Raw genomic sequence first — 26,759 nt, 5'->3', positions numbered from 1 at the left:
TATATCGATAACCTTTTGAATTCTTTTCTCGCCAACTTTGATTTGCATTCTGTTTCTCTCTTTTCTCCGGAAGATGAAATAGCGTTCGTTATAGACACACTTTCCGTTTTGTTTGTAAGTGCAGCACATTTCATCTATGTGCACATTCATGCATGTATCAGTTATTTTACTTTAGAAACCGATGTGATCCTGTAAAGCTCGTAGATATTCTTCGTTGTTTCGCGTTAAATCATTAATTGTTCAAGGTAGAAATTTGAGGAAACGATACGTAATCGATTAGAACTGATAGCTCGCAGCTAAATATTTAAACCTTCCCGTAGGATAACGAGGTCAAATACATTCTCGATACCATGTAGATTTAAATAAGATTTGCACTGTATTTACACATTTCCAGTGAGACTTACTAACTACCATTAATAGTGAAAGGGTTAAATCGTGACAGTGATGTCTGTTAACGAGTTGCATGGCGAATATTCAGCTTCGATCGATTCATCAAACATTCTAAACAGTGAATTTTTCATAAGAGGCGTATGTTGAAAAAGAAACTAGCTTTCGTTTCAGCATGTCGCGACTGAACCTTGAGCCTTAGAAAGAACTTTCTCGCCGGTGTAAGTACATTCGAATGTCCAGATTGAAGCTGTAAAATTTCGAATATTTCAACTATTCGAAGGACATTTTTCAGAAAAAATTCTTTGAATATTCAAGCTTGTCATTTACATTTTCAAAATAGTAACATCATCGAAGACAGTAATAATAGATCTGTTCCCGATGAGTAAGCAAAATTTCTATACAATCTACTCGTTTCTCGTACTAGTTGATTACTAGTATGCAAATTTTTATGCACCTACGAAACAAGAAAATTCACAAATCATACTCGAACGGTCATTTGTATGCGAATATTTTTGAAGAAAATTTAGAGCACAAAACTTGTTCCCGCACTTATCGCTGAAAAGATAGCAGTAGTGTCTTTCGATAAATGAAACCTAAAATAAAAAGAACGTTAGCAATGTTACCCTTGTGACGCACTTACGATTCGTACAAGATCTTTGGTCACCGCGCTCGGCGCCACTTATTCTTGAATTAAACAAGGCCAGTGATATCGTGAGCGTTGACAAATTTTCTCAAAGAGTATACCTTTGCTACTGATAATCGTTGCAAAGTAACAATTGTCTCTTCCGAAAATATTGTGACAGTTTACCGTGTACACAATGTTATATTTAATTAAACAGTTCCTATTGAAATATCATTGACCTTTGGTATCTAAATATCAGATGGGCACGTGATTAAAAGTGCTATTCACCTACGAACATGATAAACGCTTCCGTGGATATATCGTAGATGTCTCCATAATAGTGAGGATGTTACAGTAGCCTAATAAGAAGCATTGCATCGAAAACGCGAGTGCGAAAATCGAAACCGAGGACGTTGTACGATTAACAAGTTGTTTTCAAAGTGTATCGCGTGTTTTGAACGAAGACCAGATAAGGGTGGACGTGATTGATCGCTCGCGAAGAATGAAATCCAGAAATCGATCAGAATGATGGCGATGACGATGGCGATGAACGAGTAGAGCGGATCGTTTCGTGTCTGTAACGTTGGGTTATCGGAGGTTTCTTCTTATCGCTGGAAATTTTTCTTTTCCTTCTTTCTTCGGCTATACACCGCTGATGGATCGAAATGTACATACTGGCTGTCAGAGCATTTCAGTATAGTGGTGATCGGTATATAGTGATGCAACGTGGTGGAAGTATCCTCAGTAGGGCGGTTTTGCTCAAGAGAAATTCAAACGTCAGTAAGATTATCAGGTACAGTGAGATAGCGTACAACGCGTGTTTTGTGTATCGTTGATCGCGGAATTTGTAACGCGAAATATTTCCTGATAAAATTCAACGTCCAATTATCGTCATAACAAACTGCCGTTTGTAATAGAAAGCGGTTAGTGCATTGCAACTTTCGAGATGAGATATTAATATCTTGTACTATGGTTTATTTTAAAGCTACATTTGTAGCTACTGATCATAGTCGCGGAATAAAAGTAGCGATAACACTGTTTATAGTCGGATATGCATTTCCAGTTTCCGTCTACTCAGCAGTAAACATCTTTTATGCACAGTGCAGCGAGTTTTCTCGTTTTACGTTGCGGAATTTAAGCTGCTTGATTCAAAATTTACGTTGACTTCTGACAAGATAAAGACCGTGTTAATTTATGTACAATTATTTCTTTATTTTTAACTTAAAGATACATATTTTAGTGTGAAATGACCGAAATACGAATTTGCTGCTTCAATTATGATAGCAGCTAATTTACTAGTATCTTTTTTTATTCTATCAGCAATTAGGCATTCTAGCACAAGGTAATATGAACGAAGGTAACCTGTACTTACTAAATCGATCGGTTTTACTGCTTCCAAAAGATACAGTTTCATTAGATTGTTTAGAAAATAGTATTTGTTCGATTAAATCGATAGAATTAATTTTTCGAAACAAAAAAAAGTCTGCACTGCCCGGGAATCGAACCCGGGTCGCAAGAATGGGAATCTTGCATGATACCACTACACCAGCAGTGCTGCTTGCACATTTTACTTTACGTTTGGTAATATAAGCCTCGTGTACCTATAAATACACCCATTGTACTGTGTATATAAACATGGCTGATTCAAAATAACAATATTAATATTAACAAGAGCTATTCGTACATTCGCTGTATCGTACACAAAAGGAAAATCTCTCGCGTTTTCCTCTACTAAATAAATAATGCATTTTTATAGAAAATTCGACAATTTTTCAGCAATATACAAAAGCTCATGCATGCGTATAATAAATTGATAGTACATAATAGATAAATGATGCGTTTGTCTATTTCTTCGACGTTACGAAAGTGATTACACGTTAATGTTTTGTATGCATCGAAATGATTTAGGAAAAACTGTACCATATATCATACTAGCTATTACACCATCATCGTACGTAATAGTACTTTCTATCCGATCCTTTAAGACGCGTTTCCTATGACACACTTTCACATTACTTTGAACCAATGTCATCTGTTACACATTTGTATAATTTTCCACTTTCCAGTTTTGCCATTGCAATTGAATGGGAGAAACGTGATATTCGGTAGCAAACGTACATTTTATTTTCAACCGTGAGTACCAGATTCCCGGTTTCTATCGTGCAAAACGCGTTTACAGAAGGACACAGCCTCGTCGTCAACCGCAACATCGTCCTTAAACCACACGCTTTATAGGCGTTTATGGGAAAGTGTCTCATTTCATGGAACGCATAGTACAAGTTTCTCCATGCATTTTATTACCATGCGTTAGGTTTCGCGTTGTATCGCCACTGACGCGCGTGAAAGTCCATTTAAAAGCAGCAGTGTAGCAAGAGTCTAAATCTTATAGCCAATGCGAACAATTTTTTGCTCCTGTCAGTGGCAATATAACGAGCGTCTACTGTACGCACATAACTGTACGGCCCTGGACAGGCGCCTGTTTCACCGCGGGATATTTCGGTTTGCTCGTCGTTTCATCGGTTTTGCAACCGAATGCCGGCGGCCGCAATAAATTTTGATCACTTTCATACCATAATTGCATTACGTGCAACTGGTTTACAGTTATGCCTTACGACCTGCTCGTTATATATACACTTCTCGCAGAATGTATCACTGTTTATTATGCAATCGAAGAGGCGTCGAGTTGTGTTTGGGAAAAATACATAAATAATTCTTTTTCGATGAAAGAGCCATTGGTGTACCGTTCACCAACGACGGGAAACTTGGAGTTCTGTGAAAGAACGCGTACGGGAAAAGGAAATGAAAAGCTTCGATAAAATCTAACTTGCCCGTGTGGATAATAAGGAAAGTGGAAACATTATCGGCAAAGAATGAAATGTCCCGGAAGAATAGAAATGGGTCAAGCCCGATATCGTTTGATATGCCGTTAGAGCAGTTGTAAGGTTTCTTTGCAAACGAACCAGTTAATCGTTCGTTCGCCTTTCATTGTCGCTTTCACCGATTAAGAGTTTGCTGCATAGGGCGACGACTTCCATTAACAATGAAAACAGGCGTCCACTTCTTTCCTCGAACAAGAGAAATACAAAGACTAAGCTAACGTGTCTTGCGATGTAAAATCGACTTATAAAAGTGTAATTTTAACACTTTTGCAAACGAATGGGGGTCTAAAAGGCACTTGACACTTTAATAAAGTTTGAAGCGTACACTTAATAAGGGATAAGAACGCATATAGAATGCGTGAATTTTCCAACGTAACAGCGAGTGAGATTTCCAAGTTGCAAAAATATTTAAACGACACAACGAGGCAAAGCGTGTTTGCGGTCACGGTTGAACACTTTCATCATCGCTTCCTCGACACTTTTTCTTTTTTTTATGGGGCCAAGCGTGAGATAGTAGACGGGGACTGGTGGGGAGAGGCGTGAGTTAGAAAGCCCTAAGTGCCTTTCAGAGGCTGCAGCCGGTAAAATCGTTCCTCAGTGAACTCTGAGCGGTCGTCGATCGCGGTTCTCTCGTCGTTTCGTGTCCATCGAGGACTTCGAATCCCCAACGTCTCGTTTTCGTGACTTTTCGCGATCATTTTCCACCCAAAAGAAAGTTTTTCTCCCTCCTCGTCCCCATGGGCGAACTTTATTCCGACTCGATTCCAAATTTTATTCTTTAATTCGTGACTCGGTACTTTTTAACTAAAATTTCGTCCTTGTAAGTATGCTTTCTCTTTTTAAAAATAATTCGAATCGCTTAAACACGTACAATTGTTAAATTATTGTCCTACTTTTCGTGGAAGACAAAGTAATAAATTTCTAGCTGTAATCGGGGTGATTTTATGTGACGATGGCGGAGCGAACTGGAACGATAACGGGATATTGTTAGCATCGGATTCGACTGTTCTAGTTACCTTTCTTTTTTGCTTAATAATATTGACATCGAAAATGCGTTTACCATACGCTTCAAAAACTAGCAAGGAGTTTACATAATCCATAAATGTTTTACGAACTTCACGCTCATTGTCGGCCGATAAGATAAAGTGCAAAGGGGCAACGATATACTGCTTCGTTTGTCACGAAGTGAAATTCTCAAAGTCTGCGAAAAGTGGGTCACAAACTCGCGCTGAAGTCAAACGGAATTAATACGAATAGAGCATTACGAAGCAATTTCCACGACTCAACGACGGAAAGAGAAATTCGCGAACGATAATTGTAATTTTCGTTAATGTCAAAAGCGTTCCAGTAAACCCGTTTACCGCGCGTAATAAGGTGTATCGCGAATGTTGTACGGATTACGCAGCACTTTCTACATTTCATTCGTACCTACTTTTCGAAACGCTTTTCCTTTTCTCTGTGTCGTACACGAGCTAGAAATTTATTATTTCCCCTCGCGCGAAAGAGGAAAAGAAAGCGCGCGCGTCTCTCGGGGCGTTTGAAAATGCCGCGCGAAGATAACGCGTCACGTGATCGTCAGCTGATTCGGATTAGCGAAATCGAGGTGGTGCCGTACGTTTTCTATCAAAGTTTTTCAAACAAAGTTCGAACCGGGACGCAATATACCAATTAAAAAAATAGAGATTCCAAAAGAGAAATTTTGTCGATCGCTTTTAGTGTCGGAACATGTGCGCGTGTTTATCGATAGTTCGTTGTATCGAACACGTGTTGCATCCAGACTGCTCGCAGCTGTAGCAGTTGCGTACAACGACGTAAACGAACGTTCAAAAATGCGTAATAACGTGGACGAACGCACGGGAAGCTGTTGACAGAATTCAAAGAGGGAGAATGATTATGGGAGAATGGAAATGACGAGGGAAAAGCCACGACGACGAAGCGTGAGCGAAATGCTCGACTGGCGATGCATCGTCAGGAATAAAGGAAATGCAGCTGTAGACGATGCCTGCACGGATGTCCCTTTCCTCGAGGATTACGACACAGATCCGGAAATGCGTCGACGGAAACGTTCCGGCACATGGCCGTGAGTAAACGAATTCAACAGCAGTTTTAAAAAACAGAATACTTGATGCAACAGGCGATTTTATTCGACTATACAGTTGCTTCTAAAATTCGAACGCTGTTCATAGCTCTTTCTAATTTTCCTAGCACCAGTCCTGTAAGTCAGGAAAACTTTTTTCAATAGGTTATTAAATATTCTTGACCAGCAAAGGCCAAGAAACACGGTCAATAAGTATATTTGTCTGGTAGGAACTTCTAGTGTACACAGACTGTTTACATCAGAGAAAGTGAGTAGGTTATTTTGTTCGGGAAAGGTGGACAATTTTCCAGGTGGTTAACTACTTATATTAATTACGGTTTTAATACCACTTATAAAATTATGTAGATCTATTGAGAAAGTTACTAGACTTTCTCGGTAGAATTAGAATACGATTTGCAACTTGTGTAATAGCATACACTAGCAACAGAAAAAAGCAGAAGTCAAGCACCGCTTAAACACGATCAAGCTAAATAACAGGTTGATGACTCATGATAAAATCAGGATTAGAACCTGTAGTACTAACCGGAGAAGCTCGAGGTTGATCCTGAGAACCAGGAAATATTTTCTCCGCAGGATATGACTCGTATCGAAGTTACAAAACCGAAAAAAGAAAGTAAATTAGTGGACGCGTGTTTTGAAACAGAGGAAATGAAGCAATGAAGCGCGATAATGAGGATTCGCTTGGAAAGACACGAAAGGCAAATAGTATGAGACGAAAGCAGTACATATGGTCGTTCAATTTCGTAATTAAACTGGAACCGCGTAATCTGATTCCAATTCATGCGAAACAGGAGCGAAGTCGTTTGCTTACTCAACACCTACTACCTCGAGGACACTTTTACGCGCCTAACAAACCGACAATCATTGTTTTAAATACTTTGAAAAACATACAAACTTCTTAATGACGTAATCAAACATTTCCGATTTATCGAGATATTCGAATGAAAAGTAACAATTATATTTTATTTTCGTTGAAATTTTGTCGCATATGTGAGTCTGTCGAAGGCCTCTGAAGGTCCAAGAATCGATTCTTGACAGAATAATTGATTGAATAATTTGGATGCTTCCTGTGATCCAATTTGTATAAACAATAGGCGCCTCTATAATTAATTCATAAGGATATTTGATTAATTCGGTCTTGTCTCGCCAGTGTCGCGTCCAAAATCGCAAGTTGCGTAAAAGAAACTTAAATAAAATCAGTAAAAAATAGATGCCGACACGCACTCGAGCGAAATCGATTGGTCGTCGATGTCAGAGCATGCGTGCAGTGCCCGTTGGGCGTCGGGATGCTAATGTCGTGTCCCGCCCAGACTGCTCCCAAAATTCAGCCTACGATTCCTCGATATCGAGCTGTTCTGTTCGTTCTAACACGCTCCGATTGTCGTGTATCACTCTTTTTATGTTTTATCGAAGAAAGACTCGCGATAACGCGTACGTTCAGTGAAGTGGTTTACATGGATGAAGCCGAATTAAGGTAGGACACGTGTTGGTTAACCTCAATCTTTGATCGTGAACGCGGGTTACGATACTGCACCGCTGTTTACACGGTGCATTATTTATGTAACGCGTTGGTGAAGCGGCTGTGAAAGTGTGAAACGTTTTATTTATAGACATATTGGTCACGGTGCTTCAAAATTCGTAATATTGCAGCAAAGTGTTGCTATCGTATATGAAGCTGACATCCTGGATCTCGTTAGGTTAAATTTGATTGTATGTTAAGCACCGTGGATCAAAAATATGCTCATGGTGAAGTGATTTGCAAGTGTCCGGTAGTGGGGATTCGTGATTTGCTCAAAATAGTACTGTTTGATTTGTTATTCAAATTGGCAACTCTCGTAAAAAGAGCAAGCGATTTATAGACCTTTCTTTCTCGGGTTCAAAGTATAATATATGGTAACGTATACGCTTCTAGCGAGCATTAATCCAGGAATTTTTTATACTTCTAAGATTAAGTTTCGGGTTACATTCAAAGCACTTTAATGAGCAGTGTCAGTTCGCGATTTCAAAGTTTTTGCAAAATTACTTGCTAATTATTATATTTGCATTACTAAGAAATCTTGTAGCGATCGGAAATAATTTTCTAAGAAAATTGCAAAGGACGTATTTCCATCTCTAACGTACTCGAAAAGTTATATAAATTGAATGTAGTTATTTTGACAAAATTCTGACTCGCGATGAGTCATACTTTGAAAATGTGGACTTTTGAATTATCTGAGAGGCTCGCGTAACCGAGAGAGTTAGAAAGCAATATTGAATTTGTCGTAGGTTATGCTCCGCAGGATTCGAGGAGACTCTATAATGGCAGGAAGCGAATGACGTTTTAGGTCGATGGTAGACTGGTTGAACGTTCATATGTTCATACACGCACACGGGTCACGCTAGCCGGCTATTTACCTGTGCACGTGTACAAAGAGGCCGGTACCTGTTCGAATCGCGAACGTTACGGTGGGAGTTGTTTTTTGTTGTTCCTTTCTTCGAGAGCGAGAACGCGTTCACCTTTCGCTGGTACATTCCATTTTACCCGGTTGTTGCACGGAACACCCGATGGGCCCATGGGTTCCCCTGGGTTTCGCCGATGGCGCCCCCGTATTGCCGTTATACACAGGTTCGCTGGAATTTCAGAAATTCGCCTCGATGCAATCGATTGCCGAACCGGACGTACCCGCCGGTTCGTTCTCTCCTTAACGGACGTTCGATGGTGCAACGGAGAAAGAAAATCGAGCAACAAATTCTTTTTCCTTTCTTTTTCCCAACCGTTTGCTTAAGGGGCTCGAATCACCGTTTAAGGGATACTACTTTGCATGGAAAAGACGTCGAGATATCTTTTCATAAAATCTTTTTCCCTCTCTTTCTTCTGATTTCTCAATCGATCGAGAGAAAGTCGTCGGATAGTTGGTTCGAGTGAAATCAAAAGAAAAAGTTACCTAACGATTTCGGGAGGATTATCAAACACTTCTTTCTACGGGCTGCTGAAAAATCTTCTCACCTAATTTTAAAAATATGCCATGTGCTATATTCATTTTTACATTTGTCAACATTTACATTCACAAAAAGTATCTAAACGGTTAAGAAGATTACGTTTCTAAATTTGATCCTCGTATTGTAAGATATCTCCATATCTAATCGCTATTATTTTTCCGAACTTTCTCAACAGCGTGCGTATTTGACGAGTCATTTTGTCCTTGAAACAGTTAAAAGGAAGAGGACCAACAATCAGCTCGACAAGATATGATATAATCGTAGGCGGTTACATAATATATATCGGAGTTAGCGTCGACAAGAACCCATGTACTTCACGGCATACCGACGTATCCGTAGGAAGAATCCCATAATCGTCGGCTACCTGAGGTCTGTTCTTCATTCTGCGTGCAGCCACCTTGCGATTCGGTCCTTTCTAAAGGCTTCTACTCTTGTCTCTCGCGTAACCTGTCCATTTTAGTGGGACACTTGAAATCCGTGCAAGGTTTCATCCATATAAGGAGCGTTTATTTATCTAATTCGATAAACGGTCAGCAGTAGAAGTGGAGTGAACGTGTATACCGTGCGTGAAAGTGAGTTTCTTTGGTGTTGAACGTGCGAGAATATCGAGAGAAAACTAATTGCACAGTGTAATCATCGTCGTTGAGGTCGAGCGTTGGTTTGTTTCAAGATTAACATGAATAATTCATAAACGATATAAGCTCGTGCATTCTTTCAAGTAGGAAGCAAGGTTCAAGGTTAATGAATTACTGCTCCAAATCTCCTATTGTTGATAAATACCATCGTTTCAGTGTCAACGTTTGACATTAGAAAGTGCGAAAATAATTTGCTGCTACATGTGCCTCTAAGAGTCAAACTGAATTAACATTTTTTACATATTCCGATGCCATTGAATTCTAATACCGAACGATTATTCGTCGCAAGCTGAAATTAGCAAATTTTTAAATGAATTACGCTGTAGGAATCCTGGATTGGAATAGAGCAAAATATCGAAACACCAGTGACGAAAAGAAAAGTTAAGGAGAAATTGAATCCTTGTTCGATATCAGAAATTCAAATTACGCAACTTTTGAGTTAGGAGTAAGAACTTTGTAGCTATAAAATATTAACGTGTCAAAGAAGCGATGAAAAAGCGGACAGTGAGTGAATTGCAGTGCAAAGTTGCAATCACGTGCCCTTGGAAGCGAATCTAACCATTTCTGAGAAGTTACGTTAGTAGGAAGGACATCGTTAATTTCACATTAAAATAGACCTTCGAATTTTAATGATCAGTTCCGTACAAAAGAAGAGACGCGTTCTACAATCTTTTGAAAATCCTCCAAGTGCTTGTAGCCACTAGGAAAAAACTTTGCTATCGTTGTATTCTTGCCTCTTGAAATGGTTGCAATTTGTTCGATTAAGTGATATAAGAGCTCTACAAGTATTACGTATCAAACAAAAGCCTCCTGTTGCAATTTGACATCGAAATTCGAAATAGGGAACAAATACTTCGTTGCGATTCTCTTCAACATGAAAGTTACAAACAACTGATTGCTATTCGATTTCAAGATTGAAAGCGACGATTATAAAAAGATGACGGACCAAGTATCGCCTTTGCTGGAAGTCACGACCAATGGCCACGTCGATATTAATCGAGATATCCTCAAGAATGGATACAACAAAATGTCGATGGATAATATTCCACGGAACAGAGTACTCAGGTAGAAAATTTTCTTTCGATCAAGATAAAATACGAATAGAAAAAATTAATCGTTTGCGCGAATTTTTTCAAGCAATTCTGAAATCGTACGGACAATCAGGATAATCAGCTGTCCTCCTTGGTATTTCAATTTTTGTTTATCATGTTTTACGTCAGAGACACCAATGACTTTGCGAATGTGTGCACTTTGTATTCAGTCTAACGCGTACCGAGTTGTACTCGCTCCGTTTAATGACGCTCAATGAATGACTTTCCCAGTCAAATGTATACAGTTCCCATGCATCAAGACCAACGATCACGTGCAATCATTTTAAACACGTAATCATGTTTCTTATCAAAGGAATTCGTACACTTTTTCTGAAGCCCAAACGACACCGGCGCAGAATGATTTATATCGTAATTTAATTACGGTTGCAGCGGCCACTTTGTGCGATACCGACGTAATCACTGTTATGGCGCGTTGCAAATTAATTTGCACGCACCGGCTGCAACGTCGCTAAACGCATTGTCCGCTGACTATTATATTCCGCAAAGCTTATTCTATTTTTACAATAACTCGAATCTTGTTTACTGGAAATACAAGAGGGACGCACTAATATTACGATAAAAAAAGTTCCAGTTTTTTACTGTTCCAAATCCTGTTACGCTTTCGATGTTTAACCTTAGAGAAAATATTAGAAATTTTCGCAAGTCTATTTGACATATTCGCTATCGATGTTATTAATGTCATTAGGTAATGAAATACGTATTCGTATTCGTCCACGTTCAAATGACGCCTAATAATAGTGTTCTTGCTTTTAAATATTCGTCGAGATTTGACTTTTGGTCGGTAACTAACGTCACAAGCATTTATTTTCATTTAATATACGTGTTGAAGTGTAAAGGTAATTTCTGTGTACGTCATGCAACGCAAGAAAATAAATGCACATATTTTAATTATTTTCTCGGCACATGTCAATCGCTGATTCACCTAAGTTATTCCACCTTCGATCCTTTAAGATTTTTCTGCCAATTCGCTAATAAATTTCGATTCGTGAGCAAAACTTATTTATCTAATTTATCGTAATAAAATCTAATAATTTAATTTGTTCACAGGCGAACAAGAAGTTTGAACGCACCTAGTCCAATACAACAATTCGGGCCATGCGGACGCATCATGAAAAATTCCGCGATGGTCATGTGAGTATAAACCGCAATTTTCTTCTCTCAAGTTTCATCTAATTCCGAATGATTTCTAAGTTTAGTAGCGGCTAGTTGCACGTCGGTAGAAAGTTACGTCGAATCGTTACGGAATCTTAGGTTTTTTCCTGCTTTAATTAGACAGTCAGTTTTCTTGGCGTAGCACAAACTCGGGTAACGAAGGAAAGCGTGTTATTTCGTAAAGAAAAAAGTATGCTACGCGCGAGTATGGCGTCTTGACCCAATTATCCGTGACAATGACTTCTTAAGTGAACCTAAGCGTTGTTTTGTCAGCGCGAAGTAGAAAGCGGTTCTATAAATCGTGCATTCAGCGGAACATTTCGGTGAAGTTGCGAAACACGACGGGAAATAAACGCGTGCATAGAAGATGGATATCTTGTTAGAATAAATGATGAATCCAGAAGTAATGACAGACCAGCTATTTGGAAGAGAATGACAGTCAATTACTGATACTGTCACATAAATAAAACCTACGTTTTTCGTGTTACATAATACAGGAAAACAAACTAATAACTTATCGCGAGAATAGTATCTTCATCTGTACGTAATAGTTATTTAAAAATATTATGGTTATTAATTTTCTAATTGTTATTTGCAAATAAGAGGACGTTAGAATATACTCATTAAAGATTTGAAATTAGATGAGCTACGTATGTACGCACGCGTAAACATTTAATACGAAACCGGTGCACGTGAGTCACTATTACGCGAATTGCTTCGCATAATTTATGCAAAGCTACGTGTTTTATACAAATGAATCTCGTGGCAGATCTTTCGTGTGCATTATGACTCGCGCGCTTGCGCGTCCGTCCGATTGTTTACCGTTAAAAAACGTAGTGCCGCGTTCGATTCACGTTCAGTACGAGTACGACGCTCAATCCGCTACCACGTCATGGTTGGAACAATCAGGTAAGTCATTTGGACGCTTTGATAACCGTGCATATCTTCAAATAAATCACCTACGATCGTACGCTTCTTCCAATTAGAAACAGCTTAACATTTCGATAAGAAAAATTAATGCGAAATTTAGAAAACAAAAATCGGCAAAATCGAAGAGGGAGAATTAAGGAATATTCGCAGCTTAAAAATTAAAAATAGACATTTAAAATTTTCGAAAATTTTTATAAGGAACAGTGCATATTAGAGAAATTCAAAATGAAGAAAGTTAGAAGCGGAAATCTTTAAATAAGAACTACAGCATTTCCTGCGATTTATCCTGTGAAAAAGAACATGTAACTCGTGCAGTTCAACGTACTTTGTTGCAAAAGTGGCGATTCAATGGTAATCATCGATGAGAATGTACATCACTTTTTGATGTAACGTATTTCTTAAGTGTCGGAGCTAGTTTCCGAAAGTTTTAAGATAGCCGATTTGCCAAGATGCTAAGATATTTCTTAAAATAATTCATTCTTATCGGTATTACGATATTTCCTTACCGAATAAAAAATCACGTAACACATTATCGAGATAAACTCCTGCATTAATATCGATTACTAAAGAATGCACATTCTGATTAAAAATTAGCATAATCAATTCTTGATTCTCTGACTCATGTAACCTTAGCGACCCTTATTCAATGTTAACTTTCTTAATCGTTTACCTTTGTGCTTGAGTGGCGGTCAAGGGACACGCGTTATTGTCTACAATCTGATTAAGTATTTCAATTTAAAATAGCTATGAGTACCCTTGAACAGTTATGTTATTTTTTAACATCGATTCAGTTTACTCTTGGACACGAGAAGATTCCTATCAGTCGGAGTACACAGACCTTGTTTATTTCTCATCATTAATATTCATCGATTTAATGACGCATTTCGCGGCAATGCCAAAGGCAAAATTTCTCGATAATTTACTTGAAGTTTCGTACCAAATTCGGTAAAACCGAATGAGTTTTGATCCATCGTCAAACTTCGATTTAAGGAAATACATCTTTTTCCTTCTTATAGGACCATACAGGACCCAGCCTCTCAGAGGTTAACGTGGTACAAGCCGCCTCTCACTGTTCTCGTCATCAAGAAAGTCCGTGATTCGTCGGTTTTGCCACCGTTCGTTCAATTAGTCACATGGCTAATAGAAGTGAGTACTAATTATTTATTTATTTAATCAAAAATAATCACGTCATTACGAAATATTTATTACTTCGAGCTAAGTCGTAGAATGTTTGAAAATATATTCCTCTTTTGTAGTTCCGCAATTAAAATTGATCATTTTTCCCCTGCGACAAAATTCTGATAGCCGACTAGAAAGAATCGTGAAACTTGCAAAAAGACGCTAGTCCCCTGTGATACGAGAATAGCTTCTAGAATTCCCAGCTTTTTGAAAAGCTTCGTTCAGGTACTGGAAGCATCGTAGTTTAATGTAGCATAAGAAAAACCGAAAGAAAAATCGAGGAAAATTTTCTAGCATTTCTACCATCGATTTAATGCTTGAGAATTCTAATTGCTCGTATTTAATTAACCAACTTGATTTTAAATTCTAATTATCGGTACGGGCACAAGGAAATATCCTCTGAATAATTCGAATTGTATTATACTTTGATCGGCCAGATCATAGCCCGTAGTGTTTGTAATATTCATAATCGCCGCGATTATTTTTCAATCTATCGATTCGTATCACGTGACTTCGGAATGTTTTTTACGCATATTTTATCAACGATGACTCGACGTATCGTATTCTTTTTTGCTTACAAACGTAAACGTTACGTACCGTAGTTTTTTATTAAGTTCAACGGTCTAAATGTTCCCGTTCGATTATAGGAAAAACGGATGGTAGTATTTGTCGAAGCATCCGTCCTAGAGGATCCAGCTCTAGCTGGGAACTCCAGATTCCAAGAAGTTCGAGATAGGTTGCAGACCTTCAGGGACGGAACGGACGATCTTCAGGTAATTATTACTTTTCGTGTACTTTGTCTTGAATGGTCCAACAATTAAAAATTTCACGTTCGTTGCTACGGTCGATTAATTTTATTTTCCAGGATCGTATCGACTTCATCGTTTGTCTAGGCGGAGATGGAACTCTGTTGTACGCTAGTTTACTGTTCCAACAATCGGTGCCGCCTGTCATGGCGTTTCATCTTGGTTCCTTAGGATTCCTAACGCCCTTCGAGTTCGACAATTTTCAGGAGCAAGTGACAACCGTACTGGAAGGTGAGTAGTTTTCGCCAACGGTATAATACAACCGCGTCCTTCGAAAGTGTTATCCCCTTTCTTCCCGACGACAGTGCCATATTACAGCCAAACAGCGTGACTTATCGCACGACGGTTCTCTTTGAACGAGAGATTGAAGACGCGACTAATAACTCATGCCTGCCTTCACCATTTACCACTCATCGATTACAACTATATGTTTGCAATTCATTTTTAAAGTGTACGCATGTCATCTTCCATATTTTAGTTATTGAATCTCTACAGTTCCTGGCTAATTATAATATTTAACATTTGAAACGGAAACGATATTATCCGCTTAAAGTTCAAGTGATCTTTCGAGCACCCAATGTTTTCCGAATAAACGCTTACTCTGGGATTAACAAACTCACGATGACGTATATAGAGGAAGATTTGCAAATTTCATCCACCTATTCATCTGCCAAACGAGCTAATTTTTAAGCAAAACCTATTTTGCTGAACGTACGTCCCAAACGGAGTTAAAATTACTCTTCGCTACCTTGCCCCTAACAAATAATCCTAATTTGTTCACAGTCCAATACAGGAAACTATTTCTCATCCTATCTCCTAAAAATCCAAATAAGCTAAAGACTTCTGACAAGGCGAAATCCTAAAATGTCCTCAAAATGTCCCACCAAGGACCCGAAGCCATGCCTCTTGTAAAGGTAGTGGTCTTCCAAGAGCGACGACAATGCTCTAAAAAAGGTCGGGGTTATAAATCTGACAAACGTTGGCCTTGTCTTCAGGTCACGCGGCCTTGACCCTGAGGAGTCGACTGAGATGTATCATCATGAGGAAAGGGGAGGAGAACAAAGACGCAAAACCGCCAACAAATCTGCTGGTGCTGAACGAGGTCGTGGTCGATCGAGGCCCGTCCCCGTACCTCTCGAATATCGACCTCTTCATCGACGGGAAACACGTGACCAGTGTACAGGGTGATGGCCTGATCGTGAGCACGCCAACAGGGTCCACAGCGTACGCAGTCGCGGCTGGAGCTAGCATGATTCATCCTTCGGTACCTGCCATCATGATCACACCGATCTGCCCTCACTCTTTGTCCTTCAGGCCGATTGTCGTGCCCGCCGGCGTCGAACTGAAGGTATTTCCGAATTTTTTCGCCGTACAAATGAATCGATACCTTTTACGGGCAACGCGACTCCCCATAAGGGACGCTCTTTACGGACTGACCGTAGGTTAAAGTGAATCGCGTGAAAAATAGAATCGGCAGGTGTAGAAAGTTTTCGAGAAATTCTAAGACTTCTGTAGATTAATAATTGATCGAGGACGTAGAAGTCTATGAGACTGTAAAGTCTATGAATCTGTTAGCTGACTGAAATTTTTTACGACTTAGTAGAATCTTCGCGTATCGTTTATCGATAGACAGTAGGTCCTAGAATTTATCGAACGGTCCAACGATACAGCAGTTCCGTGTGGGTCAGTAGAAGCGCCTTATCACGACGGATCAGGATTTCTGGTTCGAGACGTTGCCCCATAGAAGGAAACTTGGTCTGGATGGATGTCGGCCGCATTCTCAGACCATGCGCCGTTCTTGGTTATTTAAAAAAAAAAAGAATGTGGAGTTTCGCGAAAATATTATTTTCCGCCCAAATGGTCGATCGAAAGTTTATTTCTTTTCCTTGTTGTCTATCGCAGATCTCTGTTTCGCCGGACAGCAGGAACACCTCGTGGGTGTCCTTCGATGGTAGAAACAGGCAGGAACTGTTCCACGGCGACAGGTAATTCATTCTCTGTCAGATTTGTCTAATTGTTTGCGTTTCTCGCGATTATTGCAGATCATGGCGAACAGCAATGCCCGCAGCACAGCTTACGTCTCCTTCGATGGTCGCAATCAGCAAGAGCTACGGGTTGGGGACAGGTCTGTCCTGATATTTCGTAAAAGACTTTGCTTTAGTCTTCTCTTATCTGTTTTCACCGCAATCGTACTATTACGATTCATTATTCATTTGTTTCCTATTTCGATATTCATCTCTCTGTACTTTGATATACTATTCCGTGTCTCTAAAATGGATCAACTATTCATGCTATTTCGACCACGATGAAAATTCTGTCTTTTCATTCTCCGTCTGGAACGAGACGTTGGCTGTACTGTTGATACTCTTCTGCAAGATTCATTCGACGAATAAAGGAACTCTATCGTTGGATTTTGAATGCATCGCCATGCATTATACTATCGCGTGTCCCTTTACTCGTTGAAGAATCCTCATACTTCATTTTATCGCAATTATCATGTTTCGAACTAGTAATTTTGTGTTGGTGGCTGTCGTATTAATAATCGCGTATGTTTTCAGCTTGAGGGTAACGACGTCGAAATATCCAGTACCCAGTATTTGTGCAGCAGACCAAATCACCGACTGGTTTGACTCCCTGGCCGAGTGTTTACACTGGAACGTTCGCAAGAAGCAAAAACACCTGGACGAATTGAGCGATTTGACGCATTCGTCCAGCAACGATACATTAGACTCTTTGGACCGCGATAGCTAGGCCAGGTGAACGAGTCACTATGTCGAAACGAGCAATTTCGGACCAATTTCGATTAATGTTAAGGTCTGATCGCAACAATCAGTGACTCGTTTGAATGCACGATTACTGCCAATTTTGGACGCGATAGAAACAAGAATTCAACCTGTGTTCTGTTTGTACAGATAGAAGAAAACGAACTGATTAAAACGTAGTCGGTTCAAAAGACTAAATAATTAGCACAAATCGTTCGAGTCACGTTAGTGGTTGTGTTAAAATTCCGGGTGAATTGTTGAAGCGAGATCCTGGATACAATCGAGTACGTGTTCAGGAATAATTGAAGAATTTTAAATAGACTTCGACGAGAAAATGATCGATTTTCTATGAAGATGTTCGTAGAATTGTATCAAGAGACACAGTGCATCGAAACACGCAACGGAAGAGATAAACGAAACTGTGTAGTGTTTTGTCTAACGCATAATGGTGCAGTAATCTTTGTATGTGTTTCAACGATATCTTTCCTTCTTTCGTTATTCGACAAAATATTTCTGTTCACTATTGAAATTAATACGTCGATTACAACGATTAGAAATTAAAAATTGGGTATAAATATGAAAGGGATATTAAAAATTTAAAGCGCTGAAAAATTATTGTATTAAATTCTTAGTCTATGGACAAGAATTAAAATATTTACCAGATACAACAAAAAATTGCATTGAAAATGCAATTTCTATGCCGTCGCGCGCGTCATATTTATTTATTACACATTTGTGATTCCTGATGCATTTCAAACCACCAAGTTAAAAACTGTATCCGCCGTGTGCATATAAATCCTATTCACCTTTTTCAATTAATTGTAATGAACAATGCACACGAGCGTGAATCAACTACATACAAAGAGTCTTATTGTCAACAATTTTGTTTCTTTCAAGCAATGAAAACAATTTAATTCATTTGTTCATTCTGTTGTAAATGTTGATTGTACTTTCCTATTGATGAATTTTGTAATAAAAGTCATTTTTGTACAGAAATGATTGTTTTAACGCGACAAATAACACAGTGAATCACTTAAGAAACATAAAACTGTTAAAATATATGTACTAATAAGCATTTACAAGCTAAGAAAACATAATATTTTAAATTGAAAGAATAAGACAATAATAAGAGCACAGTTAAATATTGGTACATAATAACAAAAAGGATTAAACATGGATTCAGGAATAAATAAGAAAAGAAATATGAAAAAATATGTTGCAACTTAGCGTTTTACATATAATTCTACTAAGTTATATTGCAGTAAATATAACTTAGTTTCTTCGACAAAGAAACGTAAAGAACTATGTACATATCATAAAAAGGATCAAGATTAAACTTAAAATGCATTTATTTTTGCGCAACCAGAAAATTAAATATACATTATATACAACGATTGTGTAAAATTTGCAAAAACATTGTCTCTTTCAATAGACAATAACTACATAATATAATAGTAAGTAGCATAACTTTTTGGATGGACCATTAAAGTGTAAGAGCACTACGATAAGTAGTACTTTGTATTTTCACAACATTTGATAGAGATACAATGAACTTCTGTGCATGGTTCCATCCAGAATATAATAACAAACAGAACCTCAGGAGGTTCTAAATTGTTCGACTAACACGAAACATAAATATCTATCTCTAAACTTTTACATTTGGTTACATCAGTCATGGGTATGACTTGTATACACATGTGTATAATTATCCACGTACATGTGCATACAGGTCAAAATGAATATTCTAATCCATTTATCGATCTACTGATTAATTTTTCACTGGTATGTACATTGTTAAATGATTTAACAGTTAAATGTAAACGATATTAATTTAACTTACATAACTGGAAAATGATGCGCACCGGCAAGCAACACGCAATTCGTCCGCGTCACAAAAAACAATACAAAAACAATATGATACCACTTAATCACTACTCTACTTAAATAACAACGAGATTCGTTTTCTAATTAACAATTAAAACACAGTCTATAAAACGATTTCTAACGCGATCGTACACTTTTTCACAGGAGCGTCAACGAAAGCAATTTGCGCGCGGAAACAATTACACTAATAATGGCGCGTTTTTCGATTGTTTCTGCGCAGTAGGCGTTTGCGCATAAAAACAATAGAGATACGCCACTCATTAACATTTTCTATATAAAATTACAAAAAGGAATTAATTTCGATATATCGATGAGACTAATAGATATAATTATGTTTGAACAACAATATAAAAATTATTTTTTTCATTTTCAATGTTAATTAGAAAATACGATTATGATCGGTCTACAAAGGCACGCTGGTCATTGAACATATGTACCTAGACTCTCTATGAAAATATATGTTTCATGGCCTGTACCTTTGAATCGAATCGTCGCGTCGTGTCGTTCGATTCTTGCGAAAATTTTTGTTGTGTTTTTTCCGCGAATAAAGTGCACTTGTTACGATCGTCCGTTTTATTGGCACGTGACTGTTTTTCCTAAGTTTTAATACCTGCAGTTCACGTACGTCTCTGGTTTATCGTTTACGATGCGAACGTAACGAGCACAGGCTCTGATGAAGAGTGCAGGTACTCGCTGGTCTGTAAAAGAAGAAAAGATAGCTGTAAGTACCATTCATACTAGTTCGTATTGAAAAAAAATGACAATCGCAATCAATCCTTCGTTACTTTGAGATCAGATAAAAGTGTTCGAAATAACCTAAATCGAAAAAGAATTTTTTCAATCGTATTATTAGACAGATTGGTATCGATATCTGATCTCGATATAATTAATTTCATTTCAATTCAAAATTATTATCAAACCACAAAGCATCGGCAAATTAAACGAACTAATCGTACGAAGTAGAACCGCGTTTTAACACTGTCTATTCCATTCATATGTGTTATGTCACACATTGTTAAGTGTCACACGAAAATGCACAAGCAGACAATCCAAATCGGAGTTAGTATTGTTAGCGCACACACTCACATGCCTTCTGATCCGAATCTTGGTCGGCGCAGGACGGTTGTTGAATGTACAAAACTGGCTTCAGCGGTCGGCCATCTTGGTCCTCTACTTGGACTACCAGGCCATGATTACTTCCGTTTCCGTGCGAGTTTCTTGGATTCAATCTCCAAAACCGAAGACCCTGCCTCACATCTAACGCTAGATGAGTACCCCTCGAGGTAAGTGGTGTTACAACAGAATCCATTAAACGTTTTTTCGCTGTAAGAATAAGGAAGTGTTAAAAAAATGGGACTTGAACTTTTCATCGGTGAGACTTAAAAATTCGGTAAAGAAATTTACATCTATGCCTCTTCAAAGACTTGGTGTAATAGTACACCGATATCCTGATCTTTTTTTCATCTTCTTCTTCCTCGTCCAACGTACTTTCAGTCGAAGACGTCAGGTTCTCCTGTGGCAATTTGTATATTCTCAATTTGGCGGCAACCACGTGGTCACCGGAAGTCAGGTTCAGCTGGAAGTGCATGTTCATGGAAAACGGATCCGTCCAGGCATCCTGATCGGTATTCCGTGGTATCTGACCTGTTCGAACGCACCCAACTTTCAAATTCGATGCTCGCAATTATCGCATAGAACCGCGTGAATAATTAAGGAATTAATTCGAGCGACTCACAGGTTGGCGAAAACATGGTCAGTCTTTGGCGTTGAACCTGATTGGTATTGCTGGTGAGGTTAAACCTTCCGGTCAATGCCAAAACTCGCGACTTAATGTCTTCGATGGCCTTTTCACCCTGGCTGCACAGACACATAAAATTTCGTAAGGTAACAGCGATAAAAATCCAAATAGGTATTAAAAAAACACGACACTCGACAGGCTTTCAACGTATTCCGAATAAAATCGTGAAGTTGCGTGCGTGTAATTTGATAGAATATTAGCACAGGATGAGGAAAAGGAATTTAAAAGACAGAGGTGGTAATACAATTTCCATTTGAACTGTAAGAAATTTTCACTTCGAGACGCGTCCTAACTCTTCCGGGTGGCAAGTCAGGCCAATGGACGGTGGTCAGTGACCTACAGAGCCCACAGTGTGGGTCAGAGATATTTATTATACGTTCTAGACACTGACTAGACAGCCGTCGGGGGCATTGGTACCCTGATCACCTCGTCTTCCCGTCTAGAAGCCACTCGCTAATGTATTCTCGGCGCGTCTCGAATCCTGATCCCTTTGGATTAAACAAATTTATTTCTTTACGCTTACGATTCGACGCTGACCACTCGAAGCTAATAATTCAACGCTGTCGAATCAGCGTCGAAGACTAGACGCTAAGAATTCAACGCTGACGAATCGGCGCTAAGAATTCGACTCCGAAGACCAGACGCTGACACACAATATAACAATTCTCCTATTTCCACATAGGTCGTTTGCAAGGGACGATCGGTGATCAGGTGATGTCGCAAGATCGCGTAACGAAAGCACTTTAAATTGTCAGAAAAACATGCGAGGAAAAGAAGAGGTAACATCTCCTCATCGAGTCGAACACACCTACACGAAGTTTTGAGTGCAGCCAATGGCACGTCAACGACCTCGTTGCTAGTGAACGAACAACCGGAAGCGCTTTTCCTAAACAATGAAGCAATCGTAAAGACGATGCGTCTGCAGTAACGAGGAAACGTGAAAGAATTTTGGCCTAGCCTTGTTCAGTTTGTCCCATTTCTCAGAGGCGGAAGGGACAAGAGTGACTAGGCTTCACCAAACGAAATCTTGCCACGAAATCTCTGGACGATCTTGTATTCGATTCTAGACATGCTCGTTAATCTAGCCGCGTCCAAGTCACGCATTCTACGGTGTCTCGTTGCGTACGTGTCACGTCTGTTTGCCGTCTGGGAAAGGGAAGGACTCGGGTGTCTGGAGGCCGTTGCATCATGAGAATGAATCCAGTGATCCTTCCTGAGTACCGTATTAAGAAAATTGACTGCGTTGCACGCCGGTTTTGTAACAGGCTACGAACGAACACATTCGGTCCGGCACATAACACGTGGGAAACTGGATAGGATGATTCACTTAACCGTTCGAGTGCCACGGTTGCTCGATGGAATGCGATTGAAAAGCGACTGCGAATCCTTTCCTCGTGATTTTCTTTTCGTTATTTATTATTCCTCCATGACAAAGGAAATTTTAACATTGTACATTGACGAACGAGTTAGACTTCTTTATGGAAAACGATGATGTAACTAATGCTCCGTGTAACTCGAATTATCACCCTGTATTTATCCCTAGTCTAAGATATCTACGTTGATCCCGAGAGTAAATTGGGACACGCGTTTATCGATAAGTTGAAGAGGTCGAGAGGGAAAAATCCACATAGAGCAAATTGCTGCACGCGGGGGTCGAAAATCAGGAAAACGTTTAGCATATCGTGATTGGCGTTCACCGCTGAACGGTAAAACGATCTGATTGGCGACCGCCAAAAAATGCACGTTGCATCGTCTGGAGGTGAAGTGGGGAACGACTGGCGAAAACTTCCTCCTCTCTCTTCGTTGTGCGCCTCGCATCATCTTCGTCGGCATAGGAAGAGAGACGCATAGACAAGGTCAGCGCATTAAATTGAAATGTGTTACATAACCTCGTAAGAGAGCAGTCCTAACTGCAGTCTGACTAGACACCCGGTGATTACGGGGGTGCTCAACCTAAGCCAACATCGTCGCCATGATTCGTCGTGCATTTACAAAATTCTCATTTTTCTCCTCTCTTTAATTCGGAACTGATCTCTATTACTGTCGTCGAACAACTGAAGCAATTTTTATGAACTGCGCTTTTTAGCACATTCTTTTTTAACTGTAATAGGACATTAGATAGTGACAGGTTCTCGCAGAAGAACCGAAGGAAACGCAGGAGAAGAAATCTCGTTGCAGAACTAGAAGACTGCAAAATGCTCCGTTTCACTTCCCTGATTTCTATCTCATCGCAATGTAGTGTTAGGATAAATTTTGGTCCATCGTACAGCCGTTCAGGCGTTCTATGAAGAAACGAAATCAGCAGCGCTCCACGGTAGCAAGACGAAAGAAGATCCATAGATCGGGTATAAGTGCTCGAGGAAGAGTTCGAAACGGTGAACACACCGGAGGAGTACTCTCGGCAGGCTACGCCAGTGCCAACACGAATGCATTTACGCGTCTAGACTGAATAAAATAAAAGAAACGCCTTCGCACCCGCGCGAGGAGGGGCCGAGGTAGAGAAGAAGGAGGGCGATTTAAAAACATAGCTAGGGACCACGGCGGAATTTCCACCGTGCGTCCTTCCTGGCTGCGCTCTGTCCTCGCGCCATGTATTTCGAAAAGATCGTACATCCTATGTTCCTTTGATCGTTTTTCTATTTAATAAATATTTAGATCATTCTCGTGAGTCACGGATCTTAACACGGATCACCTTCGCAACGTAGGCTGCGATTTATTTTTTTAACCGGTTGTGGGATAAGAGGTCGAAGAAGCGGACGTTGGTCAGCGCGCGAACCGTAGAAATTTCACTGGCATTTCAACGATTCTTCGCGGTTTCGTCACGATATTTTTTCGGGCCATCGAGATATTTTTACGTGGCGAGGGCAACGATTCGTCGAGAACGTCTTTGTCGTCAAGTATTCGCGTGCACGAGTTTGTCGCGAGTTACGTGGCTGGAAAACTGCGTTTTCCTCGACGCGATTAAGGGAGCGCAAAAGAACAGGAGTAACACGATGCGTTACCGTTTCTTTTTTTTCGTGCGAACACAACACAGCTCGTTGTTATCGCGAGAAATCTTGTCCCATGCAGTACAGGCAATGAGATAACACGGTGAAGAATGTATTTTGAGATTATGCAAGCCAAGCCAGAAAGAAAGCAGCCGTCCGACCGAGAGGGAAAGGGGTCTACAAAGCAAAAATGTGTAATCAATTCTACATTGGTTTGATCGGCACACCGATTCCCTTACCCATAGTGCCTGTTGCAGCTCTTACCTGTCGAAACTTGAAGTTAGGTTTCCTCTAAAATACATAAAAAGCACATATTGTAGAAACTAATCTGGCGTTTGACGTATTGCAAAGCGGGACACAGAGATGAACAACATTTAATACAACGATAACGATCTTTGGTTTACGGAGAAAAAGATATTCGAAGATCGAAATTGAGCCTGTGCCAAAGTTCTGCCCGTCTGTGGTTTCATCGTTACCAACGAATTACTCGTTAAAAATCAACTTGTTCAGAACGAAAGCAAAGACTCAATAAATCCGTAAAACATCTAGAGTACTTACCCTCGTCGATAGTCGAGAGCCGCTTGCAGATACGTGGACAGATTAGCCAGAGGAAGATTATTGATGGACGCGTTACTGTTGGTCATGAACAGTTTGACAGAATCAGTCGCGTCGTTCTGATACTCCGCAGTGTCGTTCTCGCTGTCTTCCGTGTTCCAGCGTGGTCGGGAGTCGTGACTGGAATCCTCGTAGTCGGACGTTTCGTTTCCCTCCGTGTTCTCGAAATCGAGGGAGTCCACGAATTCGGGTATTACCCTGTAAACGTCATCTTCGACCCACTCGAGACCCTCGTACTCGCTAATCTTCTTGTTTCCAACCACTTTTTCTTCGGTTCGCGAATCGTTGGTCTGAACAGGTACACTCGTTTTTTCTTCGAGGACTTTTTTCGTAGTTTCCTCGGGAACGGTCTTCTCCGTCGTGCTGCTGGTGCCCGGCGTCGAAGATGACGTAGTACTCGAGTAAACGTTGTTGGGATAGTTACCTTTGACGTTGTTCAAATTGTTCAGTTGATAAACCACAGGCAGGCTGTTAGCGTCAGTAACAGTAGAAGATAACGTTGCCGGTGTTGACGTCTGAAAGGAATCGCTGTGGTTCTTCGAAGTGGTGTGCTTCATCGTGGAAGAAACTCGATGCTTGGATGTTTTCGAGCGATTCTTACCGGTTTCGTCGGAACCGGAGCTAGAATCGAACTCGGAATCGTCGTAGCGAATCTTGAAGACCACGTGAGGTTCCATCGCTTTGTCGAAGTCACGATGAAGATTGTTCGCGACCTCCTGTTCCTTGGAAGCTTTGGTGGTCTCTTCGTAGTCGAAGGATGCCGCCTCTGACCAGGATGGCTGGAATTCCACGTTAGAAGGCAAGTTCTCGTAATCGAGGATCGCTTGTCGATTGTACGCCTCGAAGTCAAAGTCTTTGTACACGGATTTATCCGCGTGACGATTCTTTTTACCTTCGCGTTTCGTCTCTCCGAAAACGAGCTTCTTCGAGGCTGAACGATCCATGGAATTCTTGTCCTTGTATTTACTCTTTTTCTCACCATCCCCGTAGTGCGCTTTCGCCCAAGATTTCGCGCTTTCTTTCTTTCTCGATTCCTCCTCCTTCTTTTTACCCAGTTCCCTCTCGCGGATCTCTAGAATCTCGTCCAGGGTGTAGTTCAAGCTTTTCAATAACAACATGTCACCCGTGCTCAGATCACCGGTTATGATCTTGAGGATAGCTTTCTCCAGCATCTTCTCCAACCTCCTCTCGCTGAAGGGAATCGATCCTTTGGGATTCTCAAAGTTCAAACTTGTTCTGTCTTGTCCACCTTCCGGCAAAATTACGTTCTCGTCGTACCTTTTCACCTGTTCCCCCTTCTTTCTGTTATCCACGTGGACGCCGCGATGGTGATGGTGACACCAACCACTGTTCACGAGAGAAGCTGCTAAAAGGAACGCGACCAACCCGACGAACCCCATCCTAACGAACTATGAACGTTACCTTCGATTTTCTTCGAGTCTGTTCCCGGAAAGTATCACACGATCGATCAGTTTTTCTGTCAAGATTCAGCGACAGCAAAAATGGTATGCACGGACGCACTGTTATCGCTCGGTCGAGTTCTCCATTCTTCGCGTCGAACGTCTCGCACTGAACCCCCTTAACGATACCCGATTAAAAGTGCGTTTTTTCTGAAGCCGCGACGAGCGAGCGACGATGGCAAATCAGAAGGTAAATGACGAGACGACGACGCGCGTGTACGAACAAGTGTCGAAGAAACTGATGTCTGGTCCGGTGATCAGACAGCGGTCGCGGACTAGTCTAATCGCATCAGGAAGGCGCGATATATGTAAGTGGGGAAAGAAGTTCGTGGCATGCGTGTGCACAGGCTGAGCAGTAAGTATCAACTGAGCGGAGCTGGCCTGCTCACGGGCATAATTCTGTCTGTCTACTCACTAATTCCGAGACAAGCACGAAGCCGCGAGAGGAGACGCGCCGGTGTTACTACGATC

At 40.3% G+C, this 26,759-nt stretch overlaps 3 protein-coding genes and 1 non-coding gene across 16 annotated transcripts in view; 2 read left to right on the top strand and 2 right to left on the bottom strand.

The window, feature by feature from the left end:
- Positions 1–19,997, top strand: part of LOC100875114 (NAD kinase) — a 21,805-nt gene extending 1,808 nt beyond the window's left edge. For 2 of the 11 annotated variants that reach the window (XM_012284350.2, XM_076534346.1), the window contains 7 exons: positions 11,763–11,846; positions 13,814–13,943; positions 14,624–14,749; positions 14,842–15,013; positions 15,778–16,130; positions 16,685–16,767; positions 17,341–19,997. In XM_012284350.2, the coding sequence (XP_012139740.1) occupies positions 11,763–11,846; positions 13,814–13,943; positions 14,624–14,749; positions 14,842–15,013; positions 15,778–16,130; positions 16,685–16,767; positions 17,341–17,533 (1,141 nt within the window). In that variant the 3' untranslated portion in view covers positions 17,534–19,997. Of the gene's footprint in view, positions 1–1,780; positions 1,806–4,494; positions 4,712–4,749; positions 5,972–7,260; positions 7,464–10,550; positions 10,669–11,762; positions 11,847–12,621; positions 12,777–13,813; positions 13,944–14,623; positions 14,750–14,841; positions 15,014–15,777; positions 16,131–16,684; positions 16,768–16,824; positions 16,908–17,340 lie in introns of those variants that run through there. The other 9 variants (XM_012284346.2, XM_012284345.2, XM_012284347.2 and 6 more) reach the window with 9 other exon arrangements.
- TRNAG-CCC (transfer RNA glycine (anticodon CCC)) lies at positions 2,497–2,567 on the bottom strand. Its single transcript has one exon. It is a non-coding gene; the product is annotated as a tRNA-Gly (tRNA).
- Positions 18,876–26,228, bottom strand: LOC100881679 (uncharacterized). 3 transcript variants are annotated; one of them, XM_003702912.3, is made up of 6 exons: positions 24,772–26,228; positions 24,478–24,504; positions 21,164–21,285; positions 20,833–21,072; positions 20,515–20,751; positions 18,876–20,126 (listed from the first exon to the last, which is right to left on the bottom strand). In XM_003702912.3, the coding sequence occupies exons 1-6, from the start codon at positions 26,226–26,228 to the stop codon at positions 20,032–20,034; spliced, it is 2,178 nt and encodes a 725-aa protein (XP_003702960.1). In that variant the 3' UTR covers positions 18,876–20,031. The 3 variants fall into 3 exon arrangements, with proteins under 3 accessions (XP_003702960.1, XP_012139731.1, XP_012139730.1); XM_012284341.2 differs by having other exon boundaries at positions 20,519–20,751; XM_012284340.2 differs by lacking the exon at positions 24,478–24,504.
- CNT2 (Concentrative nucleoside transporter 2) overlaps positions 20,583–26,759 on the top strand; it is a 20,831-nt gene continuing 14,654 nt past the window's right edge. The window contains exon 1 of the mRNA XM_012284338.2: positions 20,583–20,711. The gene's annotated coding sequence lies outside the window, so the exon portion shown is untranslated. The remainder of the gene's footprint in view (positions 20,712–26,759) is intronic.

The sequence above is a fragment of the Megachile rotundata genome, chromosome 8, assembly GCF_050947335.1.
Source record: "Megachile rotundata isolate GNS110a chromosome 8, iyMegRotu1, whole genome shotgun sequence".
NCBI classification, from domain to species: domain Eukaryota; kingdom Metazoa; phylum Arthropoda; class Insecta; order Hymenoptera; family Megachilidae; genus Megachile; species Megachile rotundata.
The sequence above is the reverse complement of the archived record's forward strand: the minus strand, read 5'-3'. Positions and strand labels throughout refer to the sequence as shown.

What these genes read in the sequence shown, in the direction of transcription:
- LOC100881679 (XM_003702912.3), bottom strand. Translation starts at nt 26,228, where the DNA reads ATGGGGTTCGTCGGGTTGGTCGCGTTCCTTTTAGCAGCTTCTCTCGTG. An exon ending in CTAACTTCAAGTTTCGACAG is followed by an intron (nt 21,286 to 24,477) that starts GTAAGAGCTGCA and finishes GTGTCTGTGCAG; the next exon opens with CCAGGGTGAAAAGGCCATCG. An exon ending in GTCTTTGAAGAGGCATAGAT is followed by an intron (nt 20,752 to 20,832) that starts GTAAATTTCTTT and finishes TTATTCTTACAG; the next exon opens with CGAAAAAACGTTTAATGGAT.